We start from the raw sequence: 26,428 nt of genomic DNA on the forward strand, positions 1-26,428 counted from the left end.
AACACTACTCAGTATGGAAGCATTCACAATTCACCTTATCTTTCACTGTATTTTTGGTTTATGGCTGTGTTGCAGGCTGTAGCTCTGGTGATGGGCAGCTCATACCAACCAAAGTGTCTGAAGTGAAGGCAGGAGCTGGGGAGATCTTGCTACTAGTGGCCTTCAGCTTGTTAAACCAGTTGGCTTACTAAGTTGGGAAGTGTGACAGTGAATTTGTGCAGGTTTGTGGGATGAGGAGAAATGGGATTGAGCTTTGCAGCTCCAAACAGCATCTGAAAGTCCCATGTTTTCTCAGGAAAGCACTGAGCTGTCATCTTGATCATCATGGCAAAAGTAGGAGATTGTATCATTAACAGCAATAACAACTGTACAATAATTAAGCATTAAAAACAAAGTATATTTATGTATTGTTGATTCAACTGAGTTATAGTTCAGCTTTTTTCTATTGTGATTGTTTCATGTTTGCTCTTTACTGTTGTACAACTTAATGCCATTTTGGACAACAGCTCTGTGGGGCACAGATCGTGTGTTTTTGGTTGTGGTGGCTCTAGAATGAACTGCTGGTGTAGCATTTGCCACTGGTGGCACTGAGGTAGGAGCATCAACTGCTGATGCTCACAGTTTTTCCACCAAAGTTTATCTGCTGTATGTATTGTAGTTAGGTGACTCCCATGATTGTGACTGTACTTTACCCATTGTCTTTGGGTTTTGCAAAAGAGTGGATGCATTTCCCCCAAAAGCATTCTGTTCTGAGCAAGTCAGTGCTGTAGTGGTCTTCTGCTTGTAATCCAGGCTGGCAACTGTGCCAAACTTCTTGGCAGTACTTCAGAAAGATAGCATTTATATTTAAGGAAGGTGATGCATTGTGAAAGCTGTCATGTTGTGTTGTGCTGATGGAGGAGTCAACTGGAATTACTGAGACAGAGCTCTCTTCAATCATTGTAACCTGTGATTTCTGAACTGAAAATGAAAAGCTTTTGTTCTTTTTTAAAGGTAGTGAAAACGCATCTTTAGGTACCTTGAAGCAACAGATGCTGCAAAATACTATAAACACTGCCCATTGAATGTTTCATACATAGGGATTTTATTTAAATATGTCAACTTTAAGAACACTTATGAGTTAAGTTTTTTCCAGGAACATAAACCCATGGAAAGAGATGTAAAAATAACTGACTATGGTGCATGGTTTCTAGGTCAACCCATTATATTTTTGCCTGACCTGCCTTTTTTTACTGAATGCAATCTAAAATAAAATTCTTGGCTATAGAAAACAATCTCATTTTAGCCTTACAGTTGGCAGTCTTGTCCTTCAGGCCTTCATTTCTTCTGATCTTGGTTACATTGCTATTTATGAAGAGATCCTATCCAAGTGGCAGAGTTGAATGTGATGGGATGCCTTTGGAAATGTTTGGCAGGTAATGGGATAGATAGATAACCAACACTAATTTCATGGTGTCTTACCTGCCTGCAAGTCATGTGTGGAAGAGAATTGGATGGGGAAATGGGATCAGGCATGATAGGTCCTTTACTGTGACATTGGAGAGACCAGAAGAGGCTGCTCAGAGAAGCTGTGGCTGCCCCATCCCTGGAAGTGTTCAAGGTCAGGCTGGATGGGGCTGAACAGGCTGAACACCAGGTCTGGTGAGATGTATCTCTGCCAGTGGCTGGGGTGTTGGAACAAGATAATCTTTAAGATTGTGACTTGTGAGTTCTAAGGCAATTCATGTACTGACTTAGGCCCTCAAACAAAGAGCAACTACATGGAAATGCAACCTTGCTCTGTAGTGCTTTCCTTTTAATTATGCCCAAAACTCACTCATTGTTCTGAGGAGTAAGAATGTGAGAATTAAATCTTTTTGAGCATGTTCAAGGTCACAGCACATCTACGAAAGCAGTTTCTATGTCAGTCAGTCTTCATGTGCTACCACAGATCACAGACTGGTACAGGTAACTACATCAAGGAGAGTCTGTGAAGTGAACTGAGAGGAGACCAGAATTATGACCAAACCTAGTAGGTTCACTTTGATACTTCATCTTTTGGATATCCTGCTGCTTTTCTTATGCAAATTAACTTTTCAAAGGGTGGAAGAGGAAAAGAAGATCTTCAGGAAGCACTATAATTCATTCATATTTCTCCACCTGTGCTTCATGCAGACACTGGCGGCAAGAGGCTGATCTAGTATTTAACTGTGTCTAGTTACGTTATTAGACTCTGAAATCATTAAAAGAAAACTTAATAAAGATTCCTTTTAGACTGAAAAAGTGGCATAGAAATGCAACTTTGAAAAATCATCAGTGGCAGACATTTTTATCTAACCTGCATGTGATTTGTTTGTGGTGGCTAAGGGTTTTTTGAGGGATGCTAGGTCAGTGATGTGGAACTGGGCTTTGGCTCACACATCCAGCAGTAAAAACCTGTTTGGTGAACCTAACTTGGGGTCTTGGTTTGTGGACATCCAAGGCAACTGGATATGCTGCTGTTTCTTGTGATCTCATGGCTGCACTGCAGCACCTACTTTCAGTAATTGTTTTAAACTGTTTTATTTTGCATTTTAAACTCTAGAACCCTGGTGAAATAAAAGTTAAGTAAAGCATAATAATCTAAATCTGTGATATCATCAAAGGTCTATATAAATATAAATAAAGGCGCATATAAATATACTTAGTAACAACATATTACATATTTCATTATACAACCTTATTGTGAGTATATATAGTTAATAAAAGATGAGATCATGGTCCTGACATGACAGTTAAGGGCCTAGAAGAAATAAATAAGCAAATAACAAATAGTTCACCATAAAAATATGGCTAGCTACCTGTTTTCAGCAACAGTTTACACTCAGTGCAGGAGGACAGAGGCCCACCAGGTGGCTTTGCCATTGCTCCTGTGCCTAGAGAAGCATGCTGGCTTCTCCCACAGCAGCAGGACTCAGCCTCCATCTATTCACAGTATCACAAGAGCAATGGCGAGTGCCAGGGTTGAAAAACTTTTCCATTTCTCCATGGCATCCCTTCTTTCCTCTGGTGATTAACTGGGACAACGACCTAGTGCTGCAGCTCACTCTGTAATGCTACACTGATTTATGTTAACATGTTAATAACCAGAAGTTTCTAATTTATTTTACTTTTGCTTCAACTTACACAGCTTTGACTAAAATTTGTTGGTTGGTCTTAGATCTTATGTAATATTTAAGTGGTGATAAGTTCCTCTTAAAATGACAACATTTTTGAGGTAGTGAAATAAGGATGCTTTACCTTAAATTTCAGTTTATCAGTTAAGCAATTTTCAGTTTGATATCTTGGATTTGTTACACAAAGTACTTCAGCAGATCCATCAGGGAAGTAGAATGGTCCAGACTAATTACTTTGCTGAATCTGGACTGTAAAACACAACCAAAAGCTATTAGGCTGGCGCCATAAATATGAGACCTTTATTGCAAAGCAGAACACCTTTTAATGAAATAAGCCAAAGCCCAGTGAAATCAGTGGAAAGATATCTATTGACTGCAATAACTCACTACCAGACAAAATGTCAACTGCAGTAATTTTTTTGAGATTGCATATGTGTTGTATAATCAGAAATGAAGTTACTGTACTGGCACAAAAAATTACTCCTAAGACTGAAGCTTCTATATGGATCATAGAAATCTTCTCTGTTATGAGAGTAAGAAATCTTGTGGTTTTTATAAATAATGTAATCCAAAGACAAGATGCCACTGATATTTGGGAAATGGGGGTCAACAATTGCTGTCAGTATCTGTACATGAAGATCTATCTTATTTTGAGCCACTGCTAGCTAATTTTTTCTGAATGTGAATGCCTTTTGGGAGATATTCTGTATCTTCTCCAGGCTGAAACTGTGGATATTAATTTCTTGCCTTTTAATTAGTACTATTTGGCTTTGTTTGCAAACTTAGTTTCATGGTGACACATTTTGTACTTTCTTTACTAAACATGCTGAACTGTAGCCTCTATGAAAACCTGAAGTAATTGCAGAGACTTTTCCTTTTGGAGTTGGGAGCAGCCTGTATTTCTACTGCTTCCCTTTGTCTGTGTCTAGTTGCATTCTTTTAATTTTTTTAGTTGCATTCTTTTCAGACTCCATTGTTGTGCTGGTCTTGCTTATAGTGGGTTTTTTTTGATGGAAAAGAAATGTCACCTAACAGATACATTTGTATCCATACAGATTCTATTTAGTACTTTGTGCAAATATTTTATCCAATTAGATGATAAATGTTTTAATCTTGCAGTATTACTGTCCATTTCTGTTGAATAGACAAGTTTGTTTGGTGTTTATAAGAGTAAAATATTGAAACAACGATCTGCCCTTTTTACCCCATTTTCTTCTATGCCTAGGCATTGCAGATACCATTGCATCTTCAAAATATTTAGGTACATTGATTTTGTTGATCTTACTTTACCTATTTTATTTTTTCTTTTACTATTTTTTAATATTTAGTTTTCTTAATATTTGTCTTTTCCCTTTTTTTTTTACACAATTGCCAGTTATATAAACTATTTATCCATATGTGAAGTGCAAGGAAAAGAAAATTATTGTGAAGTGTCTACAAACTTTAGATAGACTATGTGATATACTGAACTGGCTATTTCCTTTATTCAGTACTTGTTCATTGTAAGTTTGCACTGTAGCCAGTGCAGGTTTATTGTGTATGTGCAACTGGTCCTAAATCAGCCAATTTGGGTGCTGGGAAGGGTAAAGTCCCAGCAGTGTGGGACTCTGTGAACTGCACTAAAAATGAGTTGATCCCCAGCTTGTGCTGCTCCTGCTGCATGCTACCATGGCTATTTTAGGAGGTGAACTTGTGATGATCCTTGTGGGTCACTTCCATGTCAGGATAGTCTGTGATTCCATGATTTATTAGCAGTGCTTAGGATGGCTTTTGTAAAGCTGAACTGGCTGTGCTCTGAAATTACTCATAATTTAATGCAGGAATGCTAAACCTATTGTGGGAATGAAGCTTTCTTTCAATTTTGCAACAGGTAGTGTGAGACCTGATTTTGGACACTGATAACAAAAATTTGGCATCCTCTGATATCAATGCAGGGCGTCCCCATTGGAGGGAACAATGTGCTCTGACTCCATGACTCCAGAAGGCTGAACAATGCTTTATTAAGCTAGGTTACATTACACTAATACTATATTAAAACTATACTAAAGAGATATTATACTAAAGGATACTAAAGAAAACCTGTAGCTGTCTCCAGTTATGAGAGTCACGACACAGCTTTGATCTAATTGGCCAATCAATCCAAACAACCATCAGCAGAGTCCAATTAACAAATCACTCTCAGAAAACAATTTCCATAACAGATTCCACATGTGCCAAACAACAGGAGCAGCAAGTAGAGATAAGAATTGTTTTCTCTTCTCCCTCTGAGCTTCTCAAGGAAAAATCCTAGGAGAATGTGAGTACCACACTCTGAGACCTAAAGGCATTTGGGTTTCGTGTCCAGGTCCAGTACGAAACAAAGAGCCAAGCCATCAGACTGTCCTTTTCAAAGGGGGTTGGCTCTCATGTCCTTATTAATCTGTCCCTAAACTTCACAATGTCCTCCAGTGTGACATATACAATTATAGCAGTGGCAGTTTTCAGACAGGATTTTAATGAAGGGACTTGTTTTGTTTTGAATTATTTGATGAGCACTAATGCATCAAGAATGTGCATATCTGACAGTACAAAGTGATGCAGGACACAGACCCATGCTTGCTCTCTGTCAGAGAGGTTTTTAAATATCTTACCATTTAATGTGCTCCACTGCACTGTAGAGGATGTAGAAAAGCTGTAGGTTGAGTTTCAGCATGAGTAATCTAGCAGTATATATAGAAAAGTTACTGAAAATCCAGGAAAGATATTAAAGTAACTATTCCTTCAAATCTGAGAAAAAATGCTAACTGAATTCTTCCTGTGTACCTCAGTAAATTTTCAGAGTGCCTTTCTAATATGTTTATTTATGGGAATGCCATTGAGCCAATTACTGTAGTTATTCCAGCCTGCCTATAGACTTCCTTATACTTGATTTTGCACAGTAGGTAAAGAAATGAGAATTTCATGATAAGTTTTTCAACTCACCATTTCCATGTTGCCAAGACTGATGGTACTCCAGAGCTGGTGGTGCCTCTGAAGTTTACTTCAGGGATCAATTGCATACGAGTCCGGTCTCTGAATACTGTCATTTTTATCATACCCTGTCTGCAGCTGGTGATGAGTGGATGTTGGAGGTTCTTGCAAAGGCATCAGTATCTCCTGGCTGTTCATTCTGTGAGCTCCTTGAATATACCTTGTCTGAAAAGCAGTGCTGAAGAGCACTTCACAGAAGGTCGATGGAATCAAACATGGGATTACGTACGCTTGTCACAGTTTCAGAAATCTGAGTAACTATGCAAAGACACATGCTTGCAAGGACTGCTGCATGATAATGAATCTGTACACACCTGAGCTTTTCTTTATGTGAATTACACTTAGAATTTGTGGTGCATTTTGCCAGCTGAGGGAATCCCAGATGTTGCATTGCTGGCAAGTAGTGCTGCTGCTTTGTGTTGCTATGAGTTTCAGGAGGGACAAGAAATCAACATGGGGGCACGTGTGAGCTGAAATCTGAATTTTCAGATGAAGGATGTAAGAGAACTCTGGGTGCTGTAAGTAGAGAGTACATCTGTCTGACAGTGAAACCTTTTAAAAGTCTGTCACAGTGGTAGACACTGAGCTAGGGTTGACATGAAATGAGAAACAGGGCCCTATCATGGTGTTTTCATGATCTAAAGCCACATTCACATTTGTAATTAAATACATCAGATGGCTCTCTCTCCTTAAGGCATCATCTTTCTTGAAGAAGAAGGTATTTTCACAGTATTTTCCTACATAAAGCTGACTGTAGGGGAGTAGTTTGCCTGTTCATAACTTATTTTGCGTGAGGAGAGATGAAGGAATCTCAGTACAGTACAGTTTAAGATACTTAAACACTTAAACAGAGGTTTTCCTCCAAGATAAGGCTATTGCTGACTGGGTTGTGAATGTTGGAAGAGAGAAAAAACTGAAGGAACTGGAGGGAATTGTAGCTTATCTCAGGCTGTATACTTGTGACTTCTGACACTTACAGGGTCTATATAAATATCAGGGGGGATGTTCCTGAAGTGCAAGGGCACAGTGGTCCATGCTCAATGTGGTATGTCATTAGGACTGTGAATACAACTGCAGGCCTGTAAGGATGAGCTCATTAGTGGAACAGAGTGAATTTTGTTACTCAGAAAGGAAACATATTTCTTCCTCAGCAGATAATTGCATGCCTTTCAGGTGTGGAAGTATAGGAAACCTTAAAAAGTTTTGTCAACCTCATGACTTACACTATGCTATGACATGTCCTGCCCTATAGGACTTCAGGCAGCTTGAATACTGAAGCAATATCAAATTTTTGGATTATGTATATTTTTTCTGATACTAAGTCCTTTGTACTTAGACCTTGGTTTCCTTCCTTCCCTTTGAAGCTGACAGGCAGTACCAAAAATAATTCTTTTTTTCTGCCCTCACTTCTGGTGAGGTCCTTCAGTCTGTCAGGCCATTCTTTTTCAAGAGCACATGTAGGAATCCAAGGTTTATGCTTGGATTTATGCTGGTTTTTTAAGTTCCTTTAAAGGTTTCTGCTGTTTTTTTAAGTTCATTTAAAAACCTCAAACAAACTAACCCAAGAAAGAAATGTAATAAAATACACTTTTTTCAGAAATTAACCTCTCCACCCGTTTCCCTTATTTTTTCTCCTTAGTGAAAAGTGATTGAATTATTTTTAAAAGAAAGACTTTAAAAGAAAGAAAAACCAGACCACGCATTCTCAGCCCAAAACTAAGGTATGTAATTGCCTCTTAGAAATCAAACCAAATACAATATTTAATGAGCTTTTACAACTCTATTTTTTACTGCATTCAAATCTTGTACTGATATATAAACATGACCTATTGATGTTGTCAAGAATAGCTTCCAAACATTTTGTACAATCTTTATTCTTAATAGCTCTTGCATAACCTCCACTACCCTGTGCTTCATAGTTTCTCTAGGTCAGGGCAGTTCAGAATTATATCTGACACCCACTTTGCAGTAATTTTGCCAGATGTAATGGTTGTGACAAAAAGAATTCTACTGTGAAACTCTGCGTAGGGATGGAAGTACCTAACTGCTTCACAGCAGTGTGTTTGAAAATAGGCTGGTTTAGGCAATGCCTAAGAAAGAAAGCAAAAAGACTCCGTCTCTCTCTCTCTCTCTCTCTTTTTGTCTCTCTCCCTTTTGCCCTTCTGCCCCAGCTATCAGCTGTTAAAATTGTTCCAGTCTTCATCTCAAGTCAGTGCCATTCAGTGTTTCCTCAGTGAGCAGTGATTGATTTGGATTCATTAGAAGCAACTTCTTGCAGAGGGCTTACATTGTTGTACACATGAGAGGTAACAGGGGCAAGTGTGGCAGCAGGAATTCATACCTGTAGTGCAACGAGGAAAAGAAATCATAATTAAACAGTGAAACAGTAATGAGCTTATTTCCCTCACTGGTGTTAATTTTTTGCATATATTCACAGTTCAATTTGTGTGGTTGAAAAACACTGCATTGTTGCCCTGGCTGACAAGAAATATGTTGGCTAGTACGGGATTCTTCTTGGGCCAGCATTTGGGAGGACAATTAGATGGACAGTGTACAAGTTGTATTCTAGTCAGTTGTTGCAGCATCAACTGAAAAGTTGTCTAGAGGAACTGGATGTCAATTCTTACTATTGAAAATGGTTTATGCTTTTTATGCAAGTCTTTTCTTTGCACTTTTTCAGCATTCTGTGTCAGGTGGTCATGTTTGCATAAAAACAAATACATTGAAATCTCTTGTTACGGAGGCTCTCTGATACACTGGGGCAATTTCTGTGAAAAAAATCCTGTCCTGTAAGCCAGTGCCCTGCAGTTGCTCCTTCATGTGTGCAATCTTCTTCTCAAATTAAGCCAAGAAGATTTCAGTACTACAAAATCCCACACACGTACTTGTCTTGTATGTATTCATAAGGATTACAGTAGATTTATAGACTGGCTAGATTTTAAAAAATGTTTGCTGTGCAGTGCTCATGGTCACAGTGTAGATGAGATATGGTCTGTGTTTTGGCTCTGCATTACACCAAGCTGGCCCTTAGTTAATGCTGCAGAATTTTATGTCAGTGGAAATTTCTCTCAGCAGATTAATTCTCCACCCTGCTGGCATACCTTTGCTTGGACTCTCAACTCTTGTATGGTGATTCAGCCTTCATTAGCAGTGACTGACACCAGCCACCAATGAACCTGCTTTTCCTCCCACTGCAGGAATTACTAGAGTTTCCTTTTAAGACTGGTGTTAAAGGAAGGCATCTTTTCAAGACAAGAAACTATTTGAATTTATGGCTACATGTTGTTAAATAAGCTCATGCCTAGGTCTGCCTTTCATTTTCATATACTCAGAAATCATGAGTTGAAGTCACAAGAGATTACTGGGTCGTTTTGTTTCTAAATGAAAAATGTTTGTATGATCTTTCTTTTTTGACCGTCTGAGACTATTGAATATGTTCTTTGTTGCCTTTCTGCAACTATGAGGAAGAGAAACATCTTTTAAATGAAAGATAAAATTCTTAATCTGAAGCTTTGAGAAAAGCAACAAATGCCATTGGCCTTTGTGATACCAAAGGCTTGTCAGCAATAGCTGTAGTAGACACAGGAGAAGTGAGCAAAGGCTGGCCCTGCTGGGCAGTGGATCATGCCCTTTGGAGGACAGCATACACCTGAAGTTGGAAGGGCTACACCGTGCTATGGGTTTAAGCAAATAATTAAAACATTTATTTTGCTGAGGATAATTGCTGAGGATAATTATAATATAATTGCAACAGAACTCAACTTTGCTGGTAGTGTTGGCCTTCCCATTAGAGCCTTGAAATTTATCTAAGGAAGGCTTGCGATAAATTTTGTGGAGTTGCACATGTCACATACCTTTTCTCCTTTTCCCCTTCTCCTCTTCCAACTCAGTGTAGAATTCCTGCACATTCAGTTTCCATCCTGCAGCAGCAGCAGCAACAGCTGCTTTGTGCCCTGCTGACTCTGATGTCTCTGAGAAGTTCTGCTTCAGGAGCTGTCTCTTCCATTCCCAGGAATGGAAGTGCTTCTGCTGTGAAGCTGGTGTAGTGTACAAATAATTTTATTTTTATCTTCATTGAAATGCAGCTGGGACTAGGCATGAATGGACTAAAAGGTCTTGGAAATGGAAACATCTTTCTGTGACTGTTATAATGTGCCTTTCTCATTGAGAGTTGGAGACATCCATCTTGCTTTTTAAACATCCCATTCATTATTGCTGCTGCTGTGAATTTCATTTGTACATCTCTTTCAACATTTGACTGATAAACTGCATCCTGCTTAACAATAGGATAGAGATTTAGTTTTTATGTCATCACTGAATGTTATTCAGGAATGATTAACTATTGAACAGCACATGCTGGCCAGACTAGAAAAAGATCTGATAATCTTCTCTAACCATTCAAGGATTGCAGGTAAACTCTGTGTACCGAAAAACCCCAAGCCCCCAAAATCCCAAACATTGCACTATGTGCTCAAAGTTTCTCTCTCAGTTTGGCAGCAGATGCTGCCTGGTTTTTTATGTCTGAAGACAATTTTACTAAATGAGATAGGCTTAATTTCTAAATTTCATTGAAATGTTAAGATTAGTCCAGAGTTTATGCCCTTTCTGCAACCCAGCAGAATTGTTTGATTGTTAGTTCATGGCTGTTAATTTGGGGGAAATTCTGTTCTACATACGACAGATGGATGTATGTCTCAGAAGAATGGGCCATTTTACAACTTACAGACTATGTTGTTCTGCAATAATGTGGGATTAGTAACCCACAAATATGACTTTATTTGTCTTCTGGTGTATCTTTGAGGTAGGAACTTCTGTTTAAAGTCAACCAGCACCGTTTTAATTGAGCAGCTTTCAGGTATTGTTTGGATTATACAGAGCTGTAATTATAATAATACACACTGTAAAAGAAACAGGCAAATGATAAAAGTTCATTGAGCTCTTCTGATCAGTTTGATTAGACCTGTTTCATCAGATTATGGTAATTCAAATGCAGTGGCTGTTTAAGATATTTGGCATGGGCAGAGCAACTGACACAAGAGGATACTAAACACACAGGCTCTTCATTAACAGATAAAACTCTCAGACTTTCTGGAGGAAAACATCATGGGAGTGGTCATAAACCGTGATTAACCTTTCTACCAGCAATTAAATCGGTGTATAAATTTGCTGTGAATTCTTGCATATCTTTGTGAGCCTTGCACACTATTGAGCACTGTTCTTCTGATGCTACGGATTTTATTCTTTGTAAACAGGAATTCTCCTCTGACTGTAATGTAAATTGCAAGGACATGTTGCATTGTGAGGAACAAGTTATGAAAATATCTGTCAGAAATAATTACAGTTGATCCTGCTGTCAGGCAGGAATATAGATTGGATAATTTACTGGTGTCTTCCTCAGCAGTGTTTTTTATAGCTCTGTTATCAGGAATATTAGAATCTAAAATCACTTGTAAGGAGGATAAAAAAAGGAAAGGAAAAGTTATTGATCTTCTTTTCTACTCTTGACTTTGCCTGGTGGTTTGTGGCACGGGCTTACTTGTACATGACTGTGTAGAAAGCAGAGTATGATCATTGATACTGTTTTTTGAAGATGCAGAGGCTCTTGATTGTGCAAATCCTGTTTTCAAGGGTGTCCTGAAGGCCTCAAACAACTGTTTGCTCCTTTTGAAGTTTGTACCCTAAATCAGATGTGGCACATAGTACAAGCCTTTGTAGGAACCTAAGGACACCTGGAGGTAAATGTGCCCTGTGATGGTCTGAAGGGTGTATTTTGCCAAGTCGTCCATGCAAGTGACATTTAAGGGTCCTGCAGAGTGAGTAAATGGGAGAAGCTGCAAGGCTATTGATTGCCCTTGTCCTCCCTCCCCTGCTCTATAGATTATGAGACCTGCTACAGTTGTTCAGGACAGCAAGGCAAAAGAAAAAGATGGAAATGTATAGTTGGCAGGTAGGTTGGTAAACAGCTCTTGTAATTTCACGAGATTGGTAGAAATTGAAGTGTCAGTATTATTCCTAAAGAGTGGACAGCAATACATCTTTCTAATGTACCCTCTCCTCACAGATATGCAGCTGATAAGATTTTATTGATTTCCTCCCTTAAATTTCTACTCCTGATTACTTCAACACTGATGTTTTGGTGGTTTTAATTTACCTCTCCTCAGAAAGTTTCTTTATTTCTCCAGATCAGGAGTAGTCCTTTTCACAAAAGCCTTCACATAAGCCTGAAGAAAGAAGATGCAGGATGTAGACTCCTTAAACTTGTCTAATGGCACATTTAAGGAATAATGTATTTCTTGTTTATTTGCCTTTTGAAGAGCTCTCTATACCTAAAGGTCCATAGCAACAGAAATGTTCTCTGCCACTGACAGGTGTCTGCCTATCACAAGGCATCATAGTGATCTCCAGGCTTTTTTAATCCAACAGACTATGGCAGTGCATGAAAGGACTGACCTTGGAAAAGCTGCAGAGGGTTTAAAAAAACCCAGCTACTCTAATGAGAGAAAATGGACTACTTGGTATCTGTGCTGTTTTAACCTGGAGCATGTTAAAAAATGGAGCAAACAATCCCAAAATGAGCTAAGTGACCCAACTGAGACCAGCTGATGCTTCCTTAACCCTGCCTGTGTTTAACTCCTTTGCAGCTGTCTTCCACTGGGACAGAGGTGGAACTGGGACAGACCGCGTGTGCTGAGCAGTGCTCCCCAGATCTGCAGCTCTCCCCAGGAAGACCAGAGAACAATTGCAAGTGTGTCACCTGGACAAAATGTAAAACTTCGCTGTCAGACTGTCCTATCCCTGGTAAGGCATCTAAGATCACCTGATTACTGATGAAAGCTTAATAGAAAGGGAAATAACCTGTAAAATAAGGGGAATACCAGAGCATGTTATGTGTTTGTGAAATGTTTGCAATAGGCTGTGATGGGCATACTGTAAAAATTGCATGCAAAGTAATAGGAAGAAAACTAGTGCTGGAAAAGAAACACTTCCTAAAGGTGTTCTGTTGGTTGGTTTTAGATATTGTTTTTAGTCTGCCTCCTCTGAGGGAGAGCTGGTTGTAACCGTAGATTCATTTATGCAAAATGCCTGTATGTGTCAGGACAGAGCAGGTTTTGATTTGCCCTGTCAATGAATCCTGGAAAAAATATTGAATGAAAATATATAGGTGTAGATGACAGCTCTAAGCCTGGACACAATGGGGAGGCAGACCTGACCTATTTAGCTGCATATCTTACAGTGACATTTCACCACTAAATCTAATTCTAATGTTATTTCTCTTCTATAAGAATGACTGTGCAGCTGTGGATCCTATGCAAAGCCTTATGCACATATTTACCTCTGTGGTCTAGAGAATATTGTACATGCACATATTCCCTTTAGGCCTGTATTTATTTTTTTTTCCCAAAAATCAAGGTCTCAATACACTTGTAAAATTCTCTGTGTAGTATGGATGTGTAGTACTAAGTAGAACAATTATGTAAATGTTAATATAAAAGATGAGTTAGCAGTACCCAATACAATGTGACAGTTCTTAGGTCATCTTTGAATGCCCATGAATTAATAAAAGATGATTAATTGTTATAATGTGCTAAAACACTAAGAAGGACTAAAGATAGTTCTGAATGACATTCTGTGTTAAATTCATTTGCTAAGCAAGGCTGAGAACAGCTGCAGAAAATCACAAAGCATTCTTGTATCTTATGTAGCCTAATTTTTTTTCCGCCTCAGTGAGTGATTTACTTAAATTTAACTGTTTGGGGTTTTTTGTGGTCCTTTTAGTTTGATAAACATAGTCAATTAAATTCATGATAGGATGTGCCTGGGTAAACTCAGTTTCCAAGGAACAGATCCTACTGGAGGTACAACTGTTGGCTATATGTTAAGTGAATGCACAGGAAATTGGAATAAATGAGGATTTTAATGTTTGAACTTAAAGCTCTTCTTCAACATTAATGATTCTATGACTCTATTTCCATTTCTGGGTCCCCAGTATGTCATGTTAAGATGACCTGCCATTAAACAATGCTTGGCTGTTGCTGGAGAGGAGATGCTGGTGCTGTTCCAGCTGTTCTGCTGGAATCCCTCTCAGGTCAGCTTGGGAGCACCAGTGCAGAGCCTGCACCAGGATTAATTTTGATGGGAACAGCATTGTCATGATGAATTTGAGGTCTGTTCATACCTGTCTAGGAGAGGTTAGAGAAGAGACAGAACTGCTCATGAATCTGTGTTGTGGAAGAGTTGATGGCAACTCAAAATGCAAGACAGACTCACGCTGAGCTTAATAAGACTTCGATGTTCTGACTAGATTATTACAAGAAAAAACCTTTTTTACCTTTTTACTTTGTGTCTAGTGAAACCTTGCTCAGTACCAGGGTTCTCTAACATTCCCAGCAACAAACCAACAGCAAGAAGTCACTGAAATGGTGGAACTGGCAGTTTGTGGCTAAAGACAGGAGGATTAGGGCTGAAGCATGCGGGCTCCATGCCTCCCCAAGCAATTTCTTGTACATTTTTTAAGTTTCTATGTGCTTAATAGAAAACAAAATGAATCCTCTTCTCTGAGACCATAGTCTCTGTTGGCTAGATGTACAGGGTTTACCTTGCCAAGGAGGTCAGTATTTACGTAGCTTAGATGTGAAAAAAACACTGAAATTCTTACCATACATGGCTCAGAATATCTTAAAGTGTGCAGAAGCTGTGCAAATTCTTTATGTCTTAAAACTGAGGATAAAAAGTACACCTCACCACAGGAACATTTTCAATATGCTGTACTGGATACTGAGACCTGTCATTCACAAAATCTGTATCTGTTTCACATACCTAGTCTGCCAAACCTGTTCCATTCAGTTTACAATTTTTTTGTGTTTCTTGAGACACAAATTTACATGGTCAGAGTATAACAATATTCTTGAACCTTCTTTTTTTCAAAGTTAGTATCTTCAGCTGTAAATTATGACGACATGCTACCTGCAAATAAAATGTTGCTGTTAATCAGGGAGCCTGAGAGATTGTGAGAGGAAACTGAAATCAAGCACAGTGTTTGGGCAGGACTGAGGTAGGCTCAGTTGCAACTCAGAGTAATCTGCTGAAATTATTCCCTCTTGTTCTTTCAAATAATGTGTTTTATTTGAATTACATAGCATGGGGTACTGAGCCCCTGTGTGAGCAAACTAAAGACAGCTGGAACAAGGGATTAATAGTGATGCTTCTTTATTGCAGATGTTTGGCCCTGTAATTTAGAGAAATAGGCCACAGTCATGAGAAGGAGAACAGGGCAGCATTTCCCCTGCTGTTCTGTTGAGGCCAATTAGTGGCATTTCTGCTGATTGAGTTTCAGTTTTGGAAAGTGTTTGAACAGTTTTGTTTGTACTGTGTATAATGCACATACCTATGTGTATTTGTGGAAAATCAATAACAGTATAAAATGCCTGCCTTCAGTTTTCACCCCTTTTGTGTAAATCAGGGATGAAATGTTTTTATAAAAAAATTTCACCCGATGTCTGCTGCAAGGAATTTGTTGAACTCATTAAATATCATAGAGGACAAGACGCCCATAAATTCACTCAAATGAATTCATGAACAGTTAAACTACTAAAACCTGATTTTCTCCGTGTTTCTTGCTCCTGATTAATTACACTTCCAAAATTCATTCAATGTTGAGGGACGAACAGACAAGCTTTATTCCATTAGGGGGAAAAAAAAGAAAAATTAAAACTTTCATCCCGCTTAGCAATGTGTGCAGAAATGGCAGAGTTTACCCTGAGGTGCTGCAGGACAGGAGCTGTCTCAGCCTGCCCAGTTTGCAGTGCAGTGTCACCCACAGGTACCCTCCTTCACTGGAATTGTACTGGTTCCATGTGGCACCTTTCGGATGAGCTCTGCTGAAAGGCAGGAGGGCTGGTACAACTCACAACAGGGTTTGTTAGGTCACAAATGGCAGCTTGATATAAAGTTTGGAACTAGAAAACAGCAGTGAAGGTTAACCAGATTTCAGGCGTCTTATGGTGACCAGTCTGGCCAGTTCTTATTTATTGTTGTAAGTGCCCAAAGTGTTATTATATTAAAGATCTTTTCATAATGCAAACACCTAATAAAAGTTGGTTTTTTTCTTTCTTCTGCTTTATAAAGGTGTAGCATACATTTAGAACTCTACTTTAAAGCAGATTTATTCGTGGTGGTCAGCTCAGGCCAAAAAAAGCCAGAAGACCCTTTTAGTGTTAGCCACAACTAAAACCAAAGCAAAACCCTCTGACTTCCAACAAAAACCAAAGGAAATATTTAAAAACAAAATATATTGTGAAAGTAGCATCTGCTTTGATAAACAATGCATTTTGCAAGATTGTTACTCAAGCTGATGGGCTATTGAGATTTTAAAATTAAATTTAAAAAAATACGGTATTATAAAACATCTTCTTGTGAGGTCTGAATCTGGTGTAAGATTTTATCTTTTGTTTGTTTTTAATGCTCCAGCTTGTGTATTGCTAGTTGTAGGTACTTAAATTACACAAAATCTCAGCCTTCTTCTTTGTCATGCCCTAAAGAACAGAGCATTGAGGACAAAGAGGATCAGGGGGACACAGAATGATTGATAGAGAGTCTTTGTACTCATAAAGAGAGGTAGGGGCATGGTTACTTTTATAGCTTCATTTACAAGGGCTTTAAAGGCTCATCCTGCTTCAGAAACATCATGTTCCTTTTCTTGTATCCCATCATCATTCACAAATGTCTGCCCAGCCTAAGTTAAAACTCCCTGCCATTCAGAAGAACATGAAATCTGTTATTATTCATGTATCCGTTTGATTTCACACCAAAACCCATAAATGTGTTGTAGGGAAAAAAAGATTATAGAAATACAAGATTTCACAGAGAAATATATCAGTTTATTCAGCTGCTCATTTCTACTCCAATATGTTTGGATTTGAAAAGGAAATGCAAAAAAAGAAAGCACTTGGTTATAAAAGCAAAATTGGATTTTGTTCCTTTGTTTCTGGGAAGCAAGTATGGGTTTCTCTTAAGTCTTCCTTGACAGAAACACAGTCTTCCTTAACTTTCTTTTTTGTTTAGGAATTTACCTTTCTTATTTATATAAATTTTCAGTAGGTGGATTAAGGCCAGGCATCCAAGCCACTATTCTTGCCTGAGTGAACATATAATTTATTTTCCAGTGCCTTTGTTTTATTATCTGTCAAATGTTTGTGGAGGAATTCCTGAGGTCTTTACAAAAGAACCTATTTTTGTAAAACATTTATATCCTATTTTTGCCTGGTGCAGCGTACTTGGAGAGGGGAGTGTGGTTTTATCTAAAATGTGTGGTTTTATCACCAGGTTTGCAGTAAACAGTTACCTTGGAAATACATTCGCTATGCACATTATTGCAAGGGGTTTATGTAGCATAGGGTGTGAAAGCTGCCCTGTAGTCTACAGGAAGCTGGAAACATGTGAAGAAAATTTCCTGTCTAAATTCAGCTATTTTTCATGGACAGTTATTTTTGTGCCAAGCAGCTTTGTGGCATTCATTGCATGTTGCAGTAGCTCACGCTACCATTTTGAAATGGAGAAGAGGAATCAATCAGCTGTTTCACAGTGGGATAATGCCTTGCAAGTGATGTCAGGTCAGTTGGATTTAAGTTGATTTATCTCATGTTTAGTGTCTATGGGAGCTGGAAATGATATCGGAAAACACTTAGGCTCAGTCATATCTGATTCTCTGAGCATCTGTTCTTGTTGAGGAGGCAGGCTCAAACTAACTTGTGATACAGGGAATTAGTGCCCCTCAGTGCAGTGTTTGCAGCTTGGCACTGAAAAGCAGGCAGCAGAGCTGGCTGGTTGGGCTTTCTGGATGTGTGGCCTTTGTGAGGTTCAAGAGAACAAGGAAATGTATGAATATATTTTTTATATTTATGTCACAGACGTGTTTTATGAAAAATCTTTTCCTTAGGATTTTTTCTCCTGAGAATCTGAGAGGCCTCAGGAACAAAATGTAAACAATGGTTATCTGCTGCTGTGGAATGCAGCAGGTGGATCTGTGATTGGTGTCATGTGATTTTCTAATTAATGGCCAATCAGAGTCCAGCTGTCCGACTGTCTCTGTCAGTCACAAGCCTTTGTTATCATTCCTTTTCTATTCTGAGCTAGCCTTCTGATGAAATCCTTTCTTCTGCTCTTTTAGTATAGTTTTAATATAATATATATCATAAAATAATGAATCAAGACTTCTGAAACATGGAGTCAACATTCTCGTCTCTTCCCTCATCCTAAGACCCCTGCAAACACCATCACATATTTATGTGTTTTATGTGTACATGTTTTTAATAATATTTCATACCTGTTTAGAGGTCTAGAAGATAGCAACAGAGTTAAGTAAGCAAGGTGCTGTAGCTTGTGCCCAGTTCAGGAGAGTTTACATTTGTAGTTGAGGTATAAAAGCAGGAGGAGGTGGCTTCAGCTCCCCTTACATTTGCTGGTCTGTCACTCACTCAAACTGCAATTGCCTTCTAGTGGTATGTAATTCCTTGCCTGCTGCAAGAAAAAAGCTCAGTGTAATTGGGATTTTAGTGGCCAACAGATGTTCCAGGGACAGAAAACGATCCCCTGCTGAGCCCTTGATAAAGGCTGCCACACCAAAAAAAAACCAAAACCAAAAATGGTAAAACCCTGAAACCTTAATCCCAAACTCCAGAGCTCTGGTATATGACCGAGTTCTACTTTTTTTCATTCATGTTTACATTTTAGTTTAGGACAGTGAATGCCAGTGCTCCAGTGGAGTTGTGCAGGGGCTGTGTTATGCTTTATGAGCATGGGCCTCCACTGAGACTAATGCAAAGCTGCACTGTCCCCATGGGAGCTCTGGGAAGCATTTATGCCTTAGGCACACACACTAAATGGTTGGGATTTTCCTAGAACAAAAAGGGCATTTGGGTTTATATCTCCCTTAAGAGCTTTCTCTTCTTCAGATGGCCATGAGCATTATGAACACATGTAAGGGGTGTGATTATTATTGCTACTGATCTGATGGCTTGTGTGCATGAAGCTTTGCAGGATGTGCAGTGTTTGTGCACTCCAAGCTTGTAATCTGACTGGGATTGGTGTCAGGCAGATGGGTTAATGATTTATAGGGAATAGAACTAATCAAGTTGAAAGGCCTTAGGGCAAAATGAAGGATATTTATCTTGCTATTTTCTTGTAAGCCTAATGAAAGCTTGGCACATTGGACATCAGGTTTCTAGCTGTGGAGGAGCTCTGGTAATTGAGTCACAGCTGAAAAAGAAGCCAAAATAATAGGAAGAACAAGCTATGGATTGTAGCATTTAAAAAATGACATAAGAAGTTTCTAAAAGGAAGAACCTGAGAATTATTCTTGTACTTACATTTAGGGAATCAAAGTAGGATACGGTTGTGTTCTTGTACTTCTTAAATTCTTTAGTATAAGTATTCATGTAAAATGTTTACCCTTTTCATGTCAGCATACTTTGTGATACTCATCTTGGGTAGTCCAGTCCAAGTTCTTTCAAAGTAATACATAAGTTTTTAATTTAAATTTTCCTTTGGTCCTTCTTCCCTTGGTGCTTCCTTGCACTGCTCACCATAGAGTGCTGGTGGCAAAGACTGTGTCCAGGATGCTCAGTTTGTTCTTGCTGGGGTATGCCTCACCTTATTAATGGTAGTGTTTTGGGGGAGAGGAAAGACATCCTCAATCTATCTGGTACCCAGGTAAATTAACTTGTTCCTTTATTGTCCGTAGCTCCCTTGCCTTACTGGGCCAGCATAGTTGTTGTGTTTGCCTCTTTTCCCAGCTCTGAGGGGAGCTGGGATACAAGAAAGAATAGTTTTTAATGTCATGTACCATTTGAGTTACATCCAGTACCTGTGACAATTTTGTTTTCATATGAGGTGTTGGACCTTGTATGTTTGTGCAGATTTTTAAAGCCTTTTATCCTTGTCTCTGAACCTTTTGTTCCTCAGCAGAGTCAAATATTTCAGAAAACTTTTCCCAGCAACACAAGAATAGGAGAGGCAGAGCCACCTGTTTGTCTGAAATGTCTGTGCTTCAGCTCTGCTTTAATCAGTTCCAGCATTTCTGTCTAACTCTGAGGGCACCCATGCTTTGAAGTGCTGCTGTGGGCCTCTGCCTGGAAAAATCAATTCCAAATTGTTGTTTACTCATAGCAGGGAGACTTTCCCTGCAGTCAGAAAGATGTATGAGCTAGTGTCCCTGTGTCTTAGGGGCAATGAGGAGGGAGGAATTATGGAATAGCCTGTTTTGGGTTCCACTTTTCCTTTTCCCAAATGATTTCTCTAGAAAATTGCAGACTTTGCCTCTTTGGCTCCTTTTTTTCCTTACTGAAGAAATTCCTATCCCCTGACTTATCAAAGTCACTTTGTTCCACTGCTACAGAACAAAGAGAGCCAAAGAAAAGAAATTACTTTCTTGTGGTGATTACCTTTTGTATTTTAACATGTTTTTCCTTGTTTTACTTTTATGTAAGAACCTAAAGGGAACGTGACTTGGTTTTGATCACTCCTTACCTATCCAGTCTAAGTTCACAGGACTGTGAATTTTTTCTTAATGTGCTAGTTTGCAGTTATCTGTATAATAGGAAACTAACAATAGCCTTCATGATTCTGTATGTATGCATTAATCACCTACTGTATTTCTGGGTTTGCATAAGGAAAAGCAAATGGCACTTGCAGCAACACCCCTTGGCAGCAGCAGATATGCTTTCTTTAGGTGCTTCATCTCCCATTGTTTTGTGGTACTCTGGAAATTTAACCTTATTCAGTGCATTAATAATTATCATTATTATCCCTTATGCTTTGAAGAACTTTCCCCCAGCATCATCTATAGATTGGAGCAAGCAAACACCCACTTTTTCTGGGTTTGTATCTCCCTGAATCAAAGGGGTGTTTCTTTCTTGAGCCATTCTAGATTAGTATGACGCATTCTAAATAACAGCAGCATAGGTGAATGGCTACAGTCCAGCAGTAGACGAGCTCTTCTTTCCTGTCAGTTATTGATCATCTGAAACACAGGGTATTTTCTTACTCCATTAAGATTTTTTTTTTCTCATAAATTTAGGGTTTTAATCAAAAGCAGCCAGAAAGTATCAAAATATTTTCTGTGTTTTGTAAAACAATATGTAACTGCCATTTGATATTAACAGCTTGCAGAGATTTTGCAATAAATCCTGCTTGCATCCTGGAGATGAGTTGTTCTAGTAGTGTTTTGTTATGGGAGTAATTAAAATTTGCAAATATTAAAGCTTAGAAGGGGGAAAAGCTTTTCAGAAGCAAATGAATGTGTATTTTAGTTGTTTGAGAAATAAGCTGTTTTGTAGCTGCAGAATTTACAGTGTAATCTGCTCATGGCTGCAGCCTTGCGCTCCATAACTAAGCTCCTTACATTTTTTAGTGTTTTTAGTTGTGTGGCTTCTGGATGCACCCACAGAACTGTATGTAAATACAATATGTATTTATAAATATGTAAATACAAACCAAGGCAGGGAGTGAGCATCCTAACTTTGCAAATAAATGAAGCAACTGTCCTTGTTTTGATTAGAAAGTTTGGATTATAGCTATCCTAAGGGCCCTTCCCAGGTGAGTGTTTTTTTGCTCTGTTCCTGAATAACCCTGAGGTGTGAATTAGCTGGCTCAGTTCAGTGGTTCAGCCCTTTTAAAGTGGTGATGATAAATACAGATGTTGCAGCTGAGCAAGTTATTCCACAGTCCTGAACTATTTCATATTTCCATCATGCATACTTTGATACAGGAAAGATGGACATTGGTAGAATGTATTAAAATTTTTATCAAATAAGTAAAAGCATGGCTAAATATTATTTTGGCTGCAATTTTTTTTTTCCTCTTAAGTGACCAAACCTGTCAATTTTCCCCCTAAATTGAATGAAGCTGACAGAAATTGCTGTTTACTGCAGTGCCACATAGTTAAGGTACACTGAAACAGGATCTATAACAGTATCTAAGTGCCCTGGCCTTTTATACATTTCTCCCAAAGTTAGAATTTTGCTTTTGGCTGGGATAGTAATTATTTTTACAAGCACCCTTCATTAGTGGAGTGGTTAACATGTGTAACAGAGCAGCTTGTAAGAATGAGATCCAATGCCAAACAGTTTAACTAATCAGAAATTGACTCCAAACTATTCACATTTAAAATATATGTTCTAGTCAAATCTAATTATTTTCTTGATACTGCTTGATATAGACAGTAATCAAGTGTTTGTCTCTATGTAGTCCATAAAATATAGGTCATTTTCACCCATCATAAAGTGCTAGGGACATCTGTGTTGAAGGCAAATGTAACTGAATTTGAATTAGGTTTGCAGGTTGACTTGGGAGTTCATTAAAAATAGTTATGATGTGATTCAGTACATACCTTCAGGCAGCTTTGCCACTGACATTTATCCAAGGAACCGCTTTATATTGATTTTACTTTTTAATAGAGGAAGAAAAAGTTCTGAGAGAGCAGAATTTTTCATTCAGCTGTGCTGAGACAGTTACCTCAATTTTTTATCTTTTTCTTTTTTCCTCAGAAAGAGAAAGCAGATTAAAATCAAGTGCCAAAACAGGAAAAATTAATAAAAATTTAAAAAATATTACTTTCACTATTGTGGTAAAGGTTATCTTATGTGAGGCAGGCAGTGTTTAACTGTGCTCATCTCTTTCCAAACAGCTTTTCTTCTTTTTTTTTTTTTTTACAGTAGTAGCCTCAGTCTCACACACTTGCCCCTTCAGGTTCATCCTATGCAAATTCAGAGCTGCTTCCAACATCAAAGTTTTAATTTTATGACTCTAGGAAGTGGCTAGGATTTATTCAGGGAGTGAAGAAATTCAGCTGCAAATGAAAAGATGGTATGAGAGATTATGACAAGATCATCATAAATTTGACTAATTAATCTGCTGCAGTATCTTGCAGGAGTAGGCTCTTTTCCTCATAATACCTGTTCATAACAGTAAGTATTTCCTCTGGAAGTGATAACTTGGGCTGTATATATTTGGCATTTAGACCAAATATAGTCAGGTGAGGAATTCTCTCTCATAATAACTGTCTGGAGAAAAAAAAAAAAAAAAACAAAAAACAAGAAGTTGGTGGCAAGACCAGATTTAGAGCTCATTTGTTCCTGTCATCTGCATGTGAGCTGTGCTCATTAAGAATATCTGCTTATCAGTCCCTTGTCTTTTCCGTTTGTTTGGTCTTTATTTTTTTATATATATTTCCTTTTCAGTGCTATTCCAAAATGGTTTCTTTCCTTTTCATTCTCTTTTCCAGCAGCTGTTTTAGAGCTACTTGTGTGATCCTTGTGATTTTTAACATGCCATCACTTCTCTTCCAGTGGAAGATGATCTGTTTCTGCTGGGATATAACCTTAATAATTACATTATTCACATCACTGCTTTCCCTGGTTATTCCAAGAATAATTAAAATGGGAGAGTAGACACAACAGAAAGGCACTCTTTTGCAGTAGGAACACTCTCCTTGACTATTATTAATCCACTTGCAAATGCCAGTTCATATTTATCCTCTGAGGTGTCTTTAAGCTTCTTGTTAAGCAGTGGGTCTCCTGTTGCAGTGTTTTACATTAGATCTGAAAGAAAAAAGTTATATAAAAAAAGCTGATAAGCCTAAAGATTTGGTCTCTGAAGTGAAGACAATTTGATAGGATATTTGAACATCTAAATCCCTCTTATAAGTGGCAGCAATTATATGAAAAAATGTGGGTGAATTGCAGGACTTCTTCATCGACCCAGCATGTTAAAGATGTCAGAGCCCACATTTGAAATTCTGTAGGAGTTTGGGGATCAAACACTGCCATTCTCTGCTGGCACACTTTGTCATGCTGGGTGAATTTGTTCAGGTCTTCATTATTTCCTTCACTCTTGTTTACACAGAGCAGAATAGCCAAGTTTCAGTAAAGGAAAAATATAGTTACAGGAGTTAGAACATTACTGAAAGCTTCAGAGAACTACTGTGGTGAGAGGATGTATTTTCAGATGAAGGAGAGAGAAATTCCAGTACTGGAAATGCCTGAAATTGTTCCAGCACATTTTCAAAACAGGAAGCATTAATAATTCATGAAAGTATATCTTTGAACATTAGTGTTTTTAAAAAAGGTTTTTAAGTGACAACTGAATTGATCAATTGTCCCCTCTCATTGAATTAGGACAGGATGAGTTTTTAAAATAACTTTAAGTGATGGTGCTATTTCATTAATTTTTTTTCATGCCCTTAATCTTTATGAATGAAACTAAATGAGGTAGTAATAAATACTTTAATTCTCCTTTTGTGGAACAAGTAGAGAACTGCAAATTGGTGAAGATAGGGAGCACATTCACTGTGCCCGTGGTGCACATGCCATGTATTTGGGGGGTATCATATAAACAGAATATCAAATAAACAGAAAAGCTGGATTTGGGGGGTATCATATAAACAGAATATCAAATAAACAGAAAAGCTGGATTTGATTACTTGATATGAATATACATTGCTTCCCCATATTACTGAGATTATCATAATTGATGGGACTTGGCCTAGATATTGGTGGATGTCCTGTGATTCTTTTACAACCTTCCAGTTCGCAGCCACAATATGCCAGGTTTAAATCTAGTGAAGTTTTACATACAAGTAATTCTTTCTACTTTATCTCCAGGAATCAATCTCCATTTGATTCCTGTTTGAATTAGGACTTGCATTTCTAATATTTTTTTTAATTCCATATGGGGCTACTTTTTAAATTAGGAATTTAGGCTTTTGTTTTCATTTTGTTTTGTTGTAGGCATGTAAACACCTCTCAAAGTATGGGAGCAGGTGGGAGGTGATGAGAACAGCAGCAGGGATATTCATTTGTGAATCCCAAATGAATATTTGGGATATTCATTTCAAGTGCATTTAGACACTGGTTTACATACAGGTCAAAGAGCTGCTGCAGTTTTTCCTCATGGAGAGCCTTGTTTGAGCCCTGGATCAGTGTGTCTGACACAGGTGGTTGTGCTGTGGGGTGAGAGGAGCAGCCCTGCCTGCCTGGGCTGGGATGAAGGAAGCAGCAGGGCAGCTGGCTCCTTTATCTCTCTGAATAAAAAGTTACATGGGACTTTACTGAGGCTCAACATTGGCCTCCTGACCTTTCACAAAAGGGTTTAAATATACTGTGTCAGGCTGAGGCACTGTCCATTGGGCAGTGATGGATGGTTTACTATCCCTGCATACCCTGTTGATTAGGGGATGCAGGGATGATAAACTATCATGAAGGTATTTTCTCAAAAGAAAGTGACTGTGATGCCTTTTCCAGATAACATGGTGAGTGCAAGTGTTTAGGCTCTCCTTGGGCCAGCAGAGCAATAGCCCAGAGCCCTCAGACTGGAGGTTGGCATCTCTTAGGTTTAAGGCAAACACACTGTCCATGATCCAGGAGCCACTTATGTGAAGGAGAAGGCAGCTTGGGTAGAAAAGAACTCTCCTAGGTCAAAATGTTTAATCTTACTGGGCCAAATTGCCCATACATTCCCTGGGTACCAATATCCTACAGCACTGAGGGTGAGGAAAGAATTCAAAGATGAGCAGAAAGGTTTACTGTGGGAGGCTCTATTTGAGAACTGCAGCTGCTGATGGTTTTCTGGTCTTTTTTAGCTGCTCTCATGGTTTTTTCTCTGTTCTCAGTAATTATACTAATAGTATTGATTTAATCCTTTCAGTCTTCAAAGAGATGTTTGAATAGTAATTAGATAATCCTCCTGACCCCTGGAGAGACAGATATCCATTATTTAAAGTGAAAAAGCCCTAAAAAGTCCTTGTACAGAAAAGGAAGATTTGATAGGAGCACTGCAGGTAAAGAGAAGTTCATGCCTGAAATTTGGGCATGTCTTTAGTCCACATTCTGTTTTAAAGAACAGCTTTCCATAAGGAAGGAAGAGTGGAGTGAAGAAGAGGATGGCAAAGCAGCAGGCTAGGTAGAGGCAAACTTCAATGGATCCATCCAGCAGTTCCCTTGGAGCTGTGCTACTGTACAGCTTCAGGATTTTCTTTATCTTGCCTTCATGGCTGGTTTCCTCTTCCTGATTTTAGTGCCTCCTAGTTTTGCTTTGCCTGAAAGTGTGTGATATGTTTGCTGCTGAGTCTTGTATGTTTTTGTGGCTCCTGGCATACAGTTGCCTTGATCATAATGAAGATTTGGGATCCAGTTGTGGCTTTGCTGTTTCACAGACAGGTTTTCTCCCTTTAATGCTACAGAAGTCTCTGGCTTCCCAGAGTATTTTATTCTATCAGCAGTGTTTTGTTCTCC

General features: G+C 38.5%; 1 protein-coding gene across 4 annotated transcripts in view; it reads left to right on the forward strand.

Moving 5' to 3' along the window:
- The window catches only part of MAPK10 (mitogen-activated protein kinase 10), a 144,595-nt gene that overhangs the window by 37,460 nt on the left and 80,707 nt on the right, over positions 1 to 26,428 (forward strand). For 3 of the 4 annotated variants that reach the window (XM_058025340.1, XM_058025342.1, XM_058025341.1), the window contains exon 3: positions 12,785 to 12,941. In XM_058025340.1, coding sequence (XP_057881323.1) covers positions 12,785 to 12,941 — 157 coding nt within the window. Of the gene's footprint in view, positions 1 to 12,784; positions 12,942 to 26,428 lie in introns of those variants that run through there. The other variant, XM_058025343.1, reaches the window with a different exon arrangement.

This window comes from Melospiza georgiana, chromosome 5 (genome assembly GCF_028018845.1).
Source record: "Melospiza georgiana isolate bMelGeo1 chromosome 5, bMelGeo1.pri, whole genome shotgun sequence".
In the NCBI taxonomy this organism is placed as follows: domain Eukaryota; kingdom Metazoa; phylum Chordata; class Aves; order Passeriformes; family Passerellidae; genus Melospiza; species Melospiza georgiana.